Raw genomic sequence first — 15,395 nt, 5'->3', positions numbered from 1 at the left:
TTACACAAGTAGTTGATTTGTTAGGTAATCGAGCAATTGTGTTAGAATGCTTCCGGCAGGGGGCGACATATCTCACTTCTGTTGTCCTGATGAAACATAATGCTGATGTTTTACAAAAACTTAAAACGTGATGTATACAGACAAATATAAAATAACATAAATATAAAAGTATTTAATTGTTGTATGTTGTATTTTTTCTGCAAAGTCTTTGATTTCTTGTGTGTCTGTGTAAAACATTTTTGAGTTGAGGTTAAAATACTTTTGTCCAACTTTGTGAGGACTCATCCCTGTTTTTCGAGGGTACACCAACACTTTACATCTCCTTTATTTGACATTAACAAGTACTTCAAGTAGTTTTTTTTTCAAAAGAACATGTTTATGAAATCTTTCCTTCTTTCTCAAAGGTTAAACCCATATGAATACACTACTTATCAAAAGTTGAAGGTCACTTATTTATTTTGTAATATTTTATTACAATTATAATACATTGTAAAAAATTCACAAACCTATGAATGACACATATCATGGGAATAATATTGTAAAATTTGTTATATATATATTAGCATCTTTAAAGTAGTCCCCCTTTGGATGAGCTTGTTGATATTGCTCATGTTTGCATGTGTACCAAATCAGAACATAATACTATATAAAACAAATCCTTCTATAATATTATGATGTTTATCTTAAACTTTATCTTAATTTTTTGAAGGAAAATGATACTATTATTCTGGCATGATTTTCTACAATTATCATTATTACAAAATACAAAGCAACACATGATTCAAAGTGTTCAAATATATTTATTAAGAGCAAGCTGATAAAACGTTTATAGAAGACAAAGCACTCCACGGTACATATTCGCTTTGTTCCGCGTCTCATTTTTGTAGACTGAAATGAGACTTGCAGAAAATGTCAATAAGGGATATATTTTATAAAATATATAGTAAATACAGTAACATTATCATTTATCATTTGCATTCAGCTAGATATACGTTTATCAAAAGTGGCAATGCTGACAGTGGTTGTTAATGCCCCTCAAGAGTACAGAACTGTAAAATACTAACCCTACTCACATTCAGTAAGGCAATGGATTCGGTGCGGTATAAATTACATGCAAATGTTGATTAAATCATGACGTTCTATGCATGAAAAATTCATAAAATGTGACCTAGAATGAAAAGAGTTTATAACTGTGAGGTGTGTAGAAAGTTTGAAAGCGTCTACACGTTGCATTTGATGGAAAAGAACAGAAAAGACGTTGCTGACGAAGAAGAGGAAGGTTTAGGTGGGGCTAGTGTTTCTCCTTCAGCGTCTGAGCACTTCTGCCCTGTGAAAGCTAGTGATTCATTCCAGTTTGAGCAGCTCCACATCAAATAAAAGGGTGGCGTTGGGAGGAATGACCCCTGGGTGACCTGTGGCCCCGTAAGCCATATCTGGGGTGCAGGTGATCTTCGCCCTCTGACCCAAACTCATCTGAATTAAGGCAAAATTAAAAATGTTACTTATTAGAAATAATAGCAATAAATAAAACACAACAACGAACAACCCTCGTGTTTTAAGACCTGCTGGTTGTGATGTCACCACATTGTGAATGTTTAGAAATGTAAACGTTTCGGTACAAATCCAGTGATTTGAGAAACGCTGTTACCTGTGCTACTCCTTCCTCCCAGCCCTTGATAACTTCCTGTCGGCCGATCTTGAATTTAAAAGGCTTGTTTCTATCTCGCGACGAGTCAAACTTTTTGCCGTTCTGCAGCATTCCTGCAATCAAGCAAGAAATACACAGTTCAGTCAAAGTTATTTTTAAAATATTTTTCACAATAAATAATTTCTTTGTGGGTAATCTCTTAGATCACACAAAACATACAGAATATTACATGTTAAGACATGACAAGTAATTCAATACTGCTGTACCCACATTACATAACAAATGTTAAAATTAAAGTTCACCCAAAAATGTAAATTCTTATATCATTTACCCGTGTGCCATTCAAACTCTGTATGACTTTCTTTCTTCTGCACAACACAATGGATGATATTTTGAAGAACGTTAACCAAACAACATTGGCCCCCTATTGACTTCCATTGCATGAACACAAAACCACTGAGACATTTCTCCAAATATCTTCTTTTGTGTCCCACAGAAAAAGTCAAAAACATGTTTTGAATGACATGAGGGTGAATAAATGATGATAGAATTTGTATTTTTATGTGAATTATCGCTTTAACGTTAATGAACAATAATAACTATAGAGTTGTGATTCCTCATGCAGGTGTTGTGGGTAATTACCAGGCAACATTTAAGTTGTTTCATGGTTGCTAGGGGATTTTGCACAGTTACTACTGTAGGTAATAGTTCATAAGCCTAACCTCAACATTAAGAAAAAAGCACAATCCCTAATAGCACTAATCTATGGACATCTAAAAGACCGGCATTAGACAAAATCATGGCACATCTGCAGTTCCCAGGCTAACAGGAGACAGTAATTACAGCCCGCGCCAAACACTCAACAGAAGATAACATCACGAGAACATCCTGAGACATCAGTTTAACAGAAGACGGAGGTCATACAACACAATAGAGAAAAGCAGAACACAGCGCTGCGATGAAAACAGCACATACTCATATGTTTAGGAGTGTAAACAAAAATCAACATCAACCATATCATGTTTAAAAAAACCAGCGAGCCATTTCTTTTCTTTCTGCTCTAAGTGGAAATAAAGCGATCAACACTACAGATATTTGTGTTCTGTCACTTTTAAAAGCAAGACTATTGAAACTGAAGACACGACTAGAACATTCTACATTTGACTCATTCAGTTCAGCTTGGCATGCATCCCATCTAACAGATTTAAAACTCCAGGAGTGGTTTACAGTAACAAATCTACTGTGGTATCAAAACAAGAATAATGAAATATATAGCATTGGCCCAATTCTGCAGATTATTCGTCTGGTTTAAGTAGGTCACCTTTTGCCTCGGTCTATATGACGGGCAGAAGAAAGAGAGTAAGATATGCACAATAACACTACAGTCAGCCATGACTGATAAATACCACTAAAATAAAGCTTGTCACACAAAAAAAACATAAGTTTGTCAAATAAAATGACATATTATTTGCAGTATATTTTGATGTAGGCCAACCTAAAATATGTCACAATGACATTTGTAGACTTATTGTTGCCTCGGACTGCTTATTTTAGTTTACAAATACGAAAACGTAAAATACATATGTCAATCTTATATAGCAACACAAAAAATAAACAAACAAATAATACAATTAAAAAAGCATAAAAAAATGATTTAAATTTTAATAAAACTAAAAACAAAACAATAATAACTACAGAGTATATAAAATAACAGTAAAACGTTATTATAATGTTTTATTTGTTAACATTTGTTGATACATTACTTAAACAGTTTTGTTAAATTTTATAAATATATTAAATGAGCCTTTATTTTTTATGTTTAATTTTTTAGCAATTTTGTTTTAGACATTTGTCATTTTATTATTTATTTCTTTTTGTATGTTGCTATGTTAGATAAATTAATTTTTATTTTAGTATTTGTTTATCATAATAATTTTAGTGCTTTAAGCGTATTTCAGTTTATATCTGTGGCAACATTTCAACTTTTCGTTAAGTGTTAGTGTTTCAATAATTTTTAGGACAATATTTTATTCGATTTCAAGGAACAGAAACAATTTCAAAGTTTAAATGTTAATAAATTAACAATAAATATTACTTGTTAATAAATAAATAATTTAATATTCTTAGTTCATCTTTATTATTTCTTTATTATTGTTTAAGTGTTACCAAAATCACTCATAACCCAATACCAGCACACTCTTCTGCAATAACATTTAACCCCATTAAACAGTGTAAACCATGTGAAGGAGATATTTCCGTGACACTCCAAAAATATCCCAAGTCAATCAGATATAAGTTCCATTAAGTGTACAGATCACTGTTAAGTTGTTTTAGTATTTCATCTCTCTGTTTATACAGATTCAGAAACACCACTAGAAGCATTTACTCCTCATGGTCTGATTCATGGCGAGGGAGATATGAAGATCACTTCTGTACAGTTCGGTATTAACTTTCACTCCCCTCTGGATTTAAAAGGAGCTGACTTCCAGGAAAGGCCCCTGCGCCAAGATATCTGCATAGTGGGACCTGTTCCAAAAGAAGACGGTTTATGATAACAGCAGACTGTTTTACTACAAAAGCTTACGCAAAAATTAACTATCCTGCTTAACTTCTCGCAATAAAAACCAGCTTTAATGCCAGTTCTTAAGAAAAAACAGCTTTTTGCTTTCCTGTTGCTCAGGTTAGAGAGTATGGTCCTAGTCATGGGTTCCATCTGATGGGATTGCACATACTCAGAAACATATGTGACCCTGGATCACAAAACTAGTCTTAAGTAGCACAGGAACATTTTAAGTAAAATACAAAAATACATTGTATGGGTCGAAATTAGGGATTTTTCTTTTATGTCAAAAATCATTAAGATATTAAGTAAAGATCGTGTTCCATGAAAATTTTGCCTACCATAAATATATAAAAACTTGATTTTTGTGAGTGGATGGCCTGCGACAGTGGCCCTGATAAACAACTTCAAGGAATTTTCTCAATATTTTGATTTTTTTGCACTCTCAGATTCCTGAGTTTCAAACGGTTAAATCTCAGCCAGATATTGACCTATTCTAACAACTCATACATCAAAAGAAAGCTTGTTTATTCAGCTTTCAGATTATGTAAAAATCTCGAAAAAGATTTTTCGAAAAATTGACCCATAAGGGTCACTATGTATAGAATAATGCAATGCAAGTTGCTTTGGATAAAAAAGCGTGTGCCAAATGCATAAATGTAATGTAATGTAAACGTAAGAAAACGCTCCAGAATGCTTCTAGTAAAGACGCAGGCCCATTACACCCCGCAGCGTCTCCCCCGCGACTCATTTTCTGTGATTACCATCAGCGCCGGGCTGGGCGGAGGCTTTATTCTGGCTGATGGATGTGGTGGGGGCCGGTCTGATCCAGTGACCGGCTTCACTGGAAAATCTCTGAGGTCATTCTCGGTTCCAGCGCTCCAGCGTGAGGGATCGGTGGGAAAGAGTTTCAACCAGGAGAGCAGGAGGAGGCCGCGAGGCTATTTATACACCTCTGCATACAGTATACGCCTGAGAGCCGGCAGCCGGTGTCCAAGTCAGCGACAAATGTAATCAGACGCACATGCTGGCTGCATGCATCTGATATTTCTGTTAAAAACATGCCAGAGCTCAGCATCGGATCATGTGTCGACATGCAAAGAAAGAAATTGGGGAATAGTGCTTTGTTTGTTTGTTTATCTGCTCCAATAAGATGATGTCATTAAATAACAAAACCTATTACATGTTCTTTATAGCTACGATACATCCGTGTGCACTTTTCTCTTTATGTATAAATGGAGAAGTAAAAATAATGAATTCTGTCCTGACATGAATGTTTCATTGACGTGTGGTTCTCACACTAAAACATAATGATGAACATAATTACATACATATTAAATCACTACTTTAACGCCTTGGCTTCGTGTAACTAGACACCGACGACAGGGATTTTCTCTTTATGGCCATTAGAGCATCCTAATCCTGCAGCTCCACGGGGGGTCAAGTCTACAAATCCCAAGGGTCTCTCTTCAGAGCACATTTATACATAGAGTTGCCTTTGTTATTAATAGAGATGGCAGTCACATGAGGTCTGATGTCTTCCTGTGCCCTAATAATAAACCCCGGGGGATCCAGCGGGACTAGCCTAATTGATTTGTTCTGCCCGACTGGAACGGAGAAAGGTGTGTGGGGGGTGTTCACTGCTCATTCAGGCGTGAGTCTCATGAGTGATAAAATCCATCCTGTTTCGTTTGGCTCGGAACCGTCAGCCATCCGCCGATTACATACAACATGAATGTTGTTGTTATGAACAAAGGTCGGGAGTCATTCAAACTATTTTCCACTACTGCCTTTCTGCACAATGATGAATCATATTTATGAGTATTTAACGTGAGACAAATGCTTTGAGCAATCGAAATCCTCTGAACAAGAATATTTAAACAAAATGTTGCGAAAAGCCCAACAATCCAAAAGAAAACTTTCTTTTTGATCTTCTCATCAGATATCTGTATTGTTAGCGCACAAGTAAACAACTTGAGGCAGAATTCTGTTTTCCATCAGATCCTAGAGACACTCAGTATGCAGCACCGCATGCGCAGACGGACTATAAGATGAGCGTCTGGCAGTCATTAGCACTCGGAGCAGCTAACAGGGTCAGTCCCACCGCAGACGTCAATACAGCCCGTCTGCAGCACTTAATATGGCACTGCGGAGCCTGAGCCGAAACTGAACCACACACAGCACCACAGACGGCCAAAGACTCTTATTTTAATACTCGTATTATTCATTCACAGACAGTTTTGGGCTAAAATGGATGGGGAAAAGCTGGAACAGATGTCGAATTTAGCAATGACCAGAGGATTTATCTAGGATTATGGTAATCTTTCTTTTATTTTAAAGCGTCTTTGGTGACTTGTATTTGCAGCCTAGATGAAGGATGGAGTGTAAAGGACAGTTCACTCGAAAAAAAATTATGATCATTCATTTACCCTCATGTCATTCAAAACCTCTATCTAACTCTTAGCTCTGTGTAACACAAAAGAATATATTTTGAGAAGTGTCTCAGTGATTTTCATACAATGGATGTCAATGGGGTTTCGTGTTGTTTGGTTACCAACGTTCTTAAAAATATATTTTGTGTTGTGCATTAGAAAGTCAAACAGGTGTGGAATGACATGAGGGTGAGCAAATGATGACATAACTTTAAAGGGGAAGTTCATCCCAAAATCTAATTTGTGGGATTTTTACTCACCCACATGTAGGGATGGGTAACGAAAGCCGGTCCTATTTTGGACCAGTAAGTAATTGTGTAGATACCAGAGTATTGATAAGCTTCATGACAAACGATACTATTATCGATACTTGCGTTGTTTTATATATCTGTGTATTTGGGTATTAAATGGAGAAATGGCCTGTCATTTTCCATCCCTGAATGATGTCCAGATGACCAAAGTTTACTCAACGTATGTGTGATATCTATAATCATATGATATTAGCGTCCGCGATTCACAACGAGGAAGCTTCCGTCAAACAACCCTTTGCGGCAACCCGTCAAAATAAAGGTCCTTTATTTGAGAACAAGTTAAAACATTGTTTTTAATAATTCGGCGACAGAGTATATTTACTTACTTTAGTAAATTGATATAAATGTCATAGACAAATGTCATTGACAAATGTCAATTTAAAAAATATTACTTACTCTCGTGAATTTACACAATATGAGAATATATCGATTAAAGTCGTTATTTTGGTTTGTTTTTCACACATACAGTATTCTCGTCGCTTCAAAAATATATAAATTGAGCCACTATGAGCAGATGGACCAATTTCACAATGTCTTTTTGGGACCTTGACACAACTATAATCATTATGTCTATGAGGAGGCCTGGAAATCTCTCAGATGTCATCTCAATATCTTTATTTGTGCTCAGAAGACGCGGGGAGGTCACAAAACATATTTAATGCCATGTGGGTGATTTCTGGGATGAACTTACCCTTTAAATAGGTGAAATCACATACCACAAAGCAACAAGAGAAGCGAAAAACATTGCTTTTACTTTACTTCTTGAAACGTTTCAGTCAGCTCGTAATTCATTTTCTATATTTGAAGCTTTTGTGTGTCTTTTGATTGATAGTAGAGAGGATGACAGGGATCTTTGTAAGAGAGAGATGGGAAACAGGAGTTGGAAACTTATGTTGGGAAACAGGCCATGAGGATATTGGCTCCAACAATATTTTGCTGTTTTTGTATTATAAACATTAAAAAAACGACTTTTATGCTGAGGTCTCAGACTTTTCACTCACACTCAAGTTTACTGGATGATATGAACATATTGATAGGAAGAGGGATCTATCTTGTCTAGCTGGAAACATCCTGATTGTCATGTGATATAGGAATAGACCAGTCTTATAGAAATAATCATGAGAAGGACTTATACATAATAAACAACACTGCTGAGGACCCGTCAACACTTATCCAACTCCTACCTGAATTAAAGAGAAACATCGAGAAGAATGAAACCTCAAACAAATCGGGACGGAATGTTGTTATCCACATCCTGTTTCCTGTCTGATTCTGGAGTCTGCGGGGCGTACCGGCTGGCTCAATGAAACGTTCAAAAACAACACATGAGGACATTTACAACAGCAGACGTGACAGATTGTTTACCTATGTAATGCACAACGCATGTCTGTCCTTTCTTCGGAAAGGTTCTTCCTGTAAACAGAGAGGAGAACGAGACAGTTACACAGACGATTGATGGCATGTGAATACCTTAACATCCAAAATATTCACTGGAAGCATCTCAGTTTGGTGATGAAAGAGGCATTGCATCTCTAGTCATGTCCTCTGGCCTGACCATCTGGAGAAAGCGTATGAGTGTAAACATAATAAAACATACATGTGTGTGTGTGTGGGCTGTACAGGAATTCTTGCCGCATGACAGCAGGCTGACTGGGGTCAGATAGTTGTCAGTCAAGAAGGGTCCACAGACACAAGAGAGTAAGGAAAGAGAAAGTGCCATTACATTGCTTCCTGACACCAGTGACCCCAGCGGGCAGTTCCTCAGATTGTTTCCTTGTGCCAACAGTTCTAATGCTGAAAGGCGTCGAAATCGTCAACTCCTGCACTTATCTACAGCTTCTAGGAATGACGTATTTATGTTCATATGACTCATCAGACCCAAGTACAGTAAACTCATTTCTCTTGTATCTTACAAATGTGAATAACCACCAGGCCAGATCTTTTCTAGATCTTCATCAAATATTTTCACTTAAATGCCCCAACGTTTGTAAAAAACTATAATGACCTAATTTTGGTTTATCCGTCATTTATTTTACACATCATATAAGAATCTATATACATTATGAGTGCAGGTGTCACCTCCAAACAGGCAGATCAACAGGTGGTGTGCATAACACACATCTCACTGTGCCATAAGATCGGATACCCAGTGACTGCCAACTGTGCCAAATGATCCTGCCAAACCCCCAGGGATTACTATCAAAAGCCCTGTCTAGCCAGGGCAAGAAGCCTGCCATCTGATACACACACATCACCAACATCAAACAGACTGTGCGATACCAAATCAGGCAACTGCGTTATTATGTAGACTGAATATGTGTTTCTGAGGCTTTATCATGTCAGACCGTAATTCAGTGGGCTGCTGGACACGAAAATGCGACGGGCTTTCTGCGTCTGCGGTAAAACAATAAAGTATCGCGAGAGTTTAGAATGTCATTCGAAACGCTCTCGCGGTACTTTGTCGTCATACGCAGACCGAACGACGCAGCGCCGCATGAATTCGATCACACATCTATTAAATCCCTGACTAGACTGAGATAACCCGCCCCGAAACATCACAGCGATGAGTTCGTGCATTTATTACATTTATCACAAATTATCAGCTTTAAATTAACAAGCGGCGTTACAATGCATTACATATACATACATATCATGCAACAGAATGTCCCAGCAACCCCGCGTTTAAAAATGATCATTCCAGGTCTAGAGGGTTTTTAAGTGTAAATGTGAACTTGTAACATTATGGCGTCTTACCGTCTCCCGGTGATATTGTTTCAACTTCAACACCCATGTTATCGGTGCGAGTGAATCCTCCAGCAGAAAGTGACTGACTGACTGCAGTGAGTGAGGGAGAGAGAGAGAGAGAGAGAGAGAGAGAGAGAGAGAGAGAGAGAGAGAGAGAGAGAGAGAGAGATTGTCACAGCGCTGCTCTCACTCCGCCCACCGACACTGAATGTGATGGTCAGCTCACGGCACAAAATACATATAAACATCAAATTTTGGTTATTTTTTAAATAAACCTTTGGTTAAATCCAATAATGTGGTATACTTTAGTATCTTTTATAGCCAATTGTAAGAAATTGTAGTCTAGACTGTAGTGTGCTATGGTAAGAATTACTTTGCTAATGTATTCTGTAGTATTAACTGCGTTGAATTGATAAACTGTAGTAAACCTTTTCGACAATTAACTCTGTTTTTATTATAGTAAAATAAAGCATGGATTCGTTACTACACAAATAACACATTTCTGGTTACCGTGGTTTAACTATAATACACATCTTTTTATTAATTGTAGTAAAACCATTATTCATTTTTGTAAGGGTATGCTCTAGTTCTGCATACTTTATTATTTAAAATGGTTAAAACACTTATTTTAATATGTGGGAAGGTTGTACACCTGCAACATTATTTAATTTTGACATACAAGAAGTAGCCTACATTTTATTTAGCACTACTTAATTCGTTAAATATTATAATACATTTTGTTGTTGTTGTTGTTTTTATTATTAATTGTTCGATTAAATTCTTTCAGGAACATTATAATCACATATCTTTGTATTTAATTCCATTTCGCGCACGCAAGTCCACTTTAGAACTACAATTCCCCAGAATGCCCCGGTCTCGAATCTACTTCCGGTTGTCCATGACTTCAAACATCTCCGCGGGGAAGCAGACACACACATGTCATGTTAGGAACATTTCACTCTGTGTGGCGATGTCTTTGGTTTCTTCTATCATGTGATTCGCATAATGGTATGTATGTAATGGCATTTCTATGTATATTTCTATACATATATATATATTTGCACAGTTATATGACTTTTGTCCGTTAGCTTGCCTGTTACTACAGACTAGCATGATGTGTTGCTGTATTTAATGTGATTGCGATGTTTTGCCAATGTCCCTCACAAAGTTACCATGGTAACCTGACAGCGCTCGACGTTTGCTAGTAATTCTTGCTGATGTAAAACTAAAATAAACTTTGAGCTAATTGAATAGGATTCTTACCATTTTAATTTGACTAAAGTAACTCTAAAGTGTCTGCTATTGTTATTTATATTGTTTATTGTTATTACATTTGTATTTTTATTATTTATTTATTAATTATTGTTTTAAATGACAACTACAGTATGTAATGTCAAATAACCAAAGCATAATTATGCTAACAAGAACTACAAAACATACGGTATGGACTGTGGTTACCTTGGGAACTTTATTAAATTTTCTGATATCAGCATCCACTGTTCCATGTGACATTTTTGTAACATCATGTGTTGTAGTTTTTGGCTTTAATGGCATGGGGCAGAAGAAACAAAGTGAAAAGACGTAGCATCCGAAGGTCTTATGACACCAGGGGTCTTGTCTGACTAATCTGGTCACCCTCGAGTGCCGCCTCCCTCTGGCCAATAGGATTAAAGTGACAGGGAAGAGGCTTTACCTATTCTTAGAGTATGTGATGGCAATCCTCACACAGTGAAGCAAAGACACAGTCTTTCTTTCTTCCTATTTGTAACGTTTTCACTTTATTTGCCGTATGACCAGGAACATAATTTCAACATCTGCTGAAGACACTGACCAAAGCATGGAGCTCGGGAAAGCCAAGCTTCTGAGAACAGGGCTGAACACCCTCCACCAAGCCATTCACCCGGTGCACGGAATAGCCTGGACGGACGGTAAACAAGTTTGTCTCATGGCGGTGTATGCTGTTGACGGTGAGCCCACGTTTGGTGACACAAATGTCATCGGACAGTTCGAACACGTCTTGGGACTCTTCTGGGGGCCGCTCTGCTGCTCCGGGTCCCCGGCCCTGCTTGCCGTCCAGCATAAAAAGCACATCACCGTGTGGCAACTTCAGCTAAGCGCGTTGGAACAGAACAAACTACTGTGCACGCAGACCTGCGAGATGAGCGAGCCCTTCCCGCTGCTGTCCCAGGGATGCGTCTGGCATCCCAAATTGGACATCTTAGCTGTTCTGACCAAGCGGGACGCTTCTGTTCTGTTTTCCGTGCGGGTCGATAATCGCCGTGTGAAGGCCGACATCAAGGGCAGCGGTTTGATCCACTGTGCGTGTTGGACTAAGGACGGAACCCGATTGGTTGTTGCCATCGGCAGTGCGCTGCACTCATACATTTGGAATGATATTCAAAAAAGCCTGGTGGCCTGTTCCTTCTGCCCCATTTTTGATATAGGCGGGTATATCTGTGCCATCGAGTCCACCGGCGAGACCCAAGTTGCCGTAGCGACTGAACTGCCTCTAGATAAACTTTGCGGGCTCAATTCGGGCATCGCCTTCGACTTGCCAAACGACTCCGAGCCGGCGTCATCACGGCCAGCTCCCGTTCTCACGGTGGACGCTGACTACTATTTGGACTCTAGAAGGAGGTCCTGTGATTCAGAACGCTCTAGACACGCCTCTTTATCCGGACCCATGGATCTAACGCACATTCTCGCCAAACACAGAAAGTCGGACCCCAGCCCGCTCATTCACCTGAGGCGGCGGGATCACCTGACTGGATCCGGCAGGACTCGTCCCATCTGATTTTGGTGAAGTATGAACGCAAGGTCACCACCACGAGGAAAGTCAGCATCCCCGGCATCTTGGTTCCCGACATCATCGCCTTCGATCCGAGCGGCAGCACTGTGGCAGTGGCCTCGAACACTTGCAACATGATTCTGGTTTATTGCATCACAGATTCCTCCATGCCCAATGTCCAAAAGATTGAACTCCAAAAGAACGAGAGGCCGAAAGGGGTGTGCTTTTTCACCAGCAACATGTTGCTGTTTATGATTGGCCGCCAGAAGTCCAATGATCCTGCTTTCCTCCCCTCCTCCAACACAGACAAGTTCATCTTGAGACTGGTGGTGAAAGAGCTGGTATTCGACGAGGACTCTGCCACGCCTGTCGTTCTAAAACCAGAGTCATCGAGCCAACATCACGGGATTAGACGGCATTCTGAGAACATCTCCAAAGACGAGCGTTTATCAATTAAGGATCTAATTCTTCCAGGTGGCTCGGCCGTCGTTTCTCCCACCAGTAGAAGGAAACTCATCGAGGAGGTACGCAGTTCAGAGCTCAGTCCCGTGGCCAGTTCGGCGGACTTCTCGGACAGAGCTACGTCTAGCGCTTCTTCGGTCACTCTGGAAAGCTACGACATGGATCACATCAACCGCATGACCACGCTGGCCATTGCCGGCCAGGGCAGCCGAGATTCAAGTCGACCTTGTTCGCCCAGGTACGAGACCTCGGAGAAGATGTACGAGGACGACACATCACCCAAGAACAGCTGTCAGTCAAAGGAGAAGAACCTGGAGCTGCTCACGCAGAACATGGAGAGGATCTTTAGCCGCTTCGCCGATGTTCAGCTGTGCCTCTCTGAAATCAAAGATTTCACGCAAAATGGGAAGAAGACGACATGCAGTTATCCATCTGCTTATGAGGCGCAGTATGTGCACATCACCTGTCAGGTATGTAATGAGTCTGTATAAATCGCACTTTATTCAGGGAAAACTAAACCATTGAAATCCACATGCACAGCACAAATTAAAATAAAAACATTTTTATTTTGTATGTTATTGCAGTTTTTTTATTACTTATGTTGCAGAGCTCTCGAAATCTCTAATGATACTGTAAAGAAATGATGATGCATAAAATGATTTTTAAATTACACATGTATTAGACATTTGAACCGGAAGTTGCGATAGTTTTTACTTCCGGATTCTGACACATTTCCAAGTGAGAAGGAATTTCAAAGGAGAAAATTAGTGGGCGTGGCTTGCTTTTTTCACTGCAAATTGATTGGATGTGTTAAAGCTTTTGCATTGATTGATTTTAACTGAAGATTATGAGTGTACGTGAATTTTAAAAAGGAAATAACCGACATTGATAGGCTATTTACTATAAACGCTGCAATATTTCATGAAAGTAAAAGTGAAGTCAAAAGTAAAGTAAAAGTCATATTTAATTTCACTGGGACTTTAAGAACCACTTAGTTTAATAGTAGATTATTTGTTCGATAAATTGAATAAAGGTTTGTTTATTTCCATCATTTTATTATTCAAACACTTTGTCTGACGTAAATATAGTCTGATGCAATGTGCAAAAAAGCTTAATGACTTGAAAGTAACCTTGACGTAATTGTATCTGTTATGACTGATGTTTAAAATGAATGAATGATATATTTGTTGATATTGTCATATTGTTAATGTGTCTCTTCCTCCAGAAACAGTTGTCGGAGAACGTTTATACAGACGAGAGAAAGCCCCTGCTGCTGTGTGGAGGAAAAATCAGCCTGCAGGTGGTACTGGAGCTCTTCGGTCTGACGGTCGTGGAGATGATGCACGGTATGTCTGGAAGAATGTGTCTCCATCACAGTTACATTCTTTATTATACACAGAGAGAACTTCCACCATCTCCATCACTGATTGTATATGCTTTGACCGTTTCATCAGGGTAAAGGAATGCAGAAATATATCATTTCATATCATTCGTGTCTTTGCCAAAATCACAACAGATGGGATCAATTCCTTTTCAAGGGCGTGTAAAGCATCCACGGCGTTTTTCTTTGTTGACGACAGATTGTTCATGTGCTTCGGCTTCGTTTAATTATCACTGACCAAAATAGGAAACTATTATTAGCCGCCATAGGATTTGAAGGGTTTTACTGTTAATCAGCTTACAGCCTTTTGTTGCACACATCTCTGCAGCTGATTTACACTCGTACCACTTTGACGTTAAAGGGGTCATATGACATGGCTAAAACAAATATAATCGTTTGTTTTTGATCTTCTGCAATGTGTTTACATGATTTAAGGTTAAAAACGCTGTATTTTCCACAAACCGTTTATGTTTGTATCTGCTCTTTGCCCCGCCTCTCTGAAACGTGCAGATTTTTTACAAAGCTCATCGCTTTGAAAAGCAAGGTGTGCTACGATTGGCCAGTTAACCAGTGTGGATTGATTGGTAGAATACTGCAAACGTGTGACGGCATTGTAACGCCTCTTACCATATTTGGCTTTTAGATAGAATGCATCTTTTGTTCCGACACTTAAATCTTTGCAATTTTACGTGTCAAATACATGCAAGTGCAACTTATAACACACCAAAGACACAGAAAAACAATTGTTTGCGCCAAATGACCCCTTTAACACTCGATGCTCAAATCCCAGTGCATTTTTATAGTAGAATGTTTGATGCAGAATTCTTTCATTGCTGACTTTTTTCTCGTCACAGGTCCCATGTGGCTCGTCCTGGTGGCTGATGCAGATGGTTTTGTCCCGTTAATGTTTAAACACAAGGACGAACTCACGATCAGAAGCGCAAAGAGGAAATCTCCTGTAAGACCCCATAGTGGTGCAGATGAATTACCCAACGAAAGTCCACAATCTCCAAACGCAGAGAAATGACAAATCATATCTTCTCTTTTGAACGAGCGGGATACTGATGA

The 15,395-nt window shown here is 38.9% G+C and overlaps 2 protein-coding genes across 2 annotated transcripts; one reads left to right on the top strand and one right to left on the bottom strand.

The window, feature by feature from the left end:
- Positions 1 to 780: 780 nt before the first annotated feature.
- fkbp1b (FKBP prolyl isomerase 1B) lies at positions 781 to 9,794 on the bottom strand. Its single transcript, XM_056765257.1, has 4 exons — positions 9,706 to 9,794; positions 8,317 to 8,364; positions 1,649 to 1,761; positions 781 to 1,473 (listed from the first exon to the last, which is right to left on the bottom strand). The coding sequence occupies exons 1-4, from the start codon at positions 9,740 to 9,742 to the stop codon at positions 1,345 to 1,347; spliced, it is 327 nt and encodes a 108-aa protein (XP_056621235.1). The 5' UTR covers positions 9,743 to 9,794; the 3' UTR covers positions 781 to 1,344.
- Positions 9,795 to 11,485: 1,691 nt separating this feature from the next.
- Positions 11,486 to 15,359, top strand: wdcp (WD repeat and coiled coil containing). Its single transcript, XM_056765151.1, is given in 4 exon segments — positions 11,486 to 12,470; positions 12,473 to 13,416; positions 14,172 to 14,292; positions 15,182 to 15,359. Coding segments are annotated over 4 exon segments (2,223 nt in total). The 3' UTR covers positions 15,355 to 15,359.
- Positions 15,360 to 15,395: the final 36 nt, after the last annotated feature.

Source organism: Triplophysa dalaica, chromosome 13 (genome assembly GCF_015846415.1).
Source record: "Triplophysa dalaica isolate WHDGS20190420 chromosome 13, ASM1584641v1, whole genome shotgun sequence".
Taxonomy (NCBI): Eukaryota; Metazoa; Chordata; class Actinopteri; order Cypriniformes; family Nemacheilidae; genus Triplophysa; species Triplophysa dalaica.
Note: the sequence above shows the minus strand (reverse complement) of the source record. Positions and strands in the feature narration are given on the sequence as shown.

Bases quoted from the DNA above. Each gene is read 5' to 3' on its own strand.
- fkbp1b (XM_056765257.1), bottom strand. From the start codon at position 9,742: ATGGGTGTTGAAGTTGAAACAATATCACCGGGAGACG. The intron at 8,365-9,705 runs GTAAGACGCCAT...CTCTGTTTACAG, and splicing joins AACAATATCACCGGGAGACG to GAAGAACCTTTCCGAAGAAA. The intron at 1,762-8,316 runs GTAAACAATCTG...GCTTGATTGCAG, and splicing joins ATGCGTTGTGCATTACATAG to GAATGCTGCAGAACGGCAAA.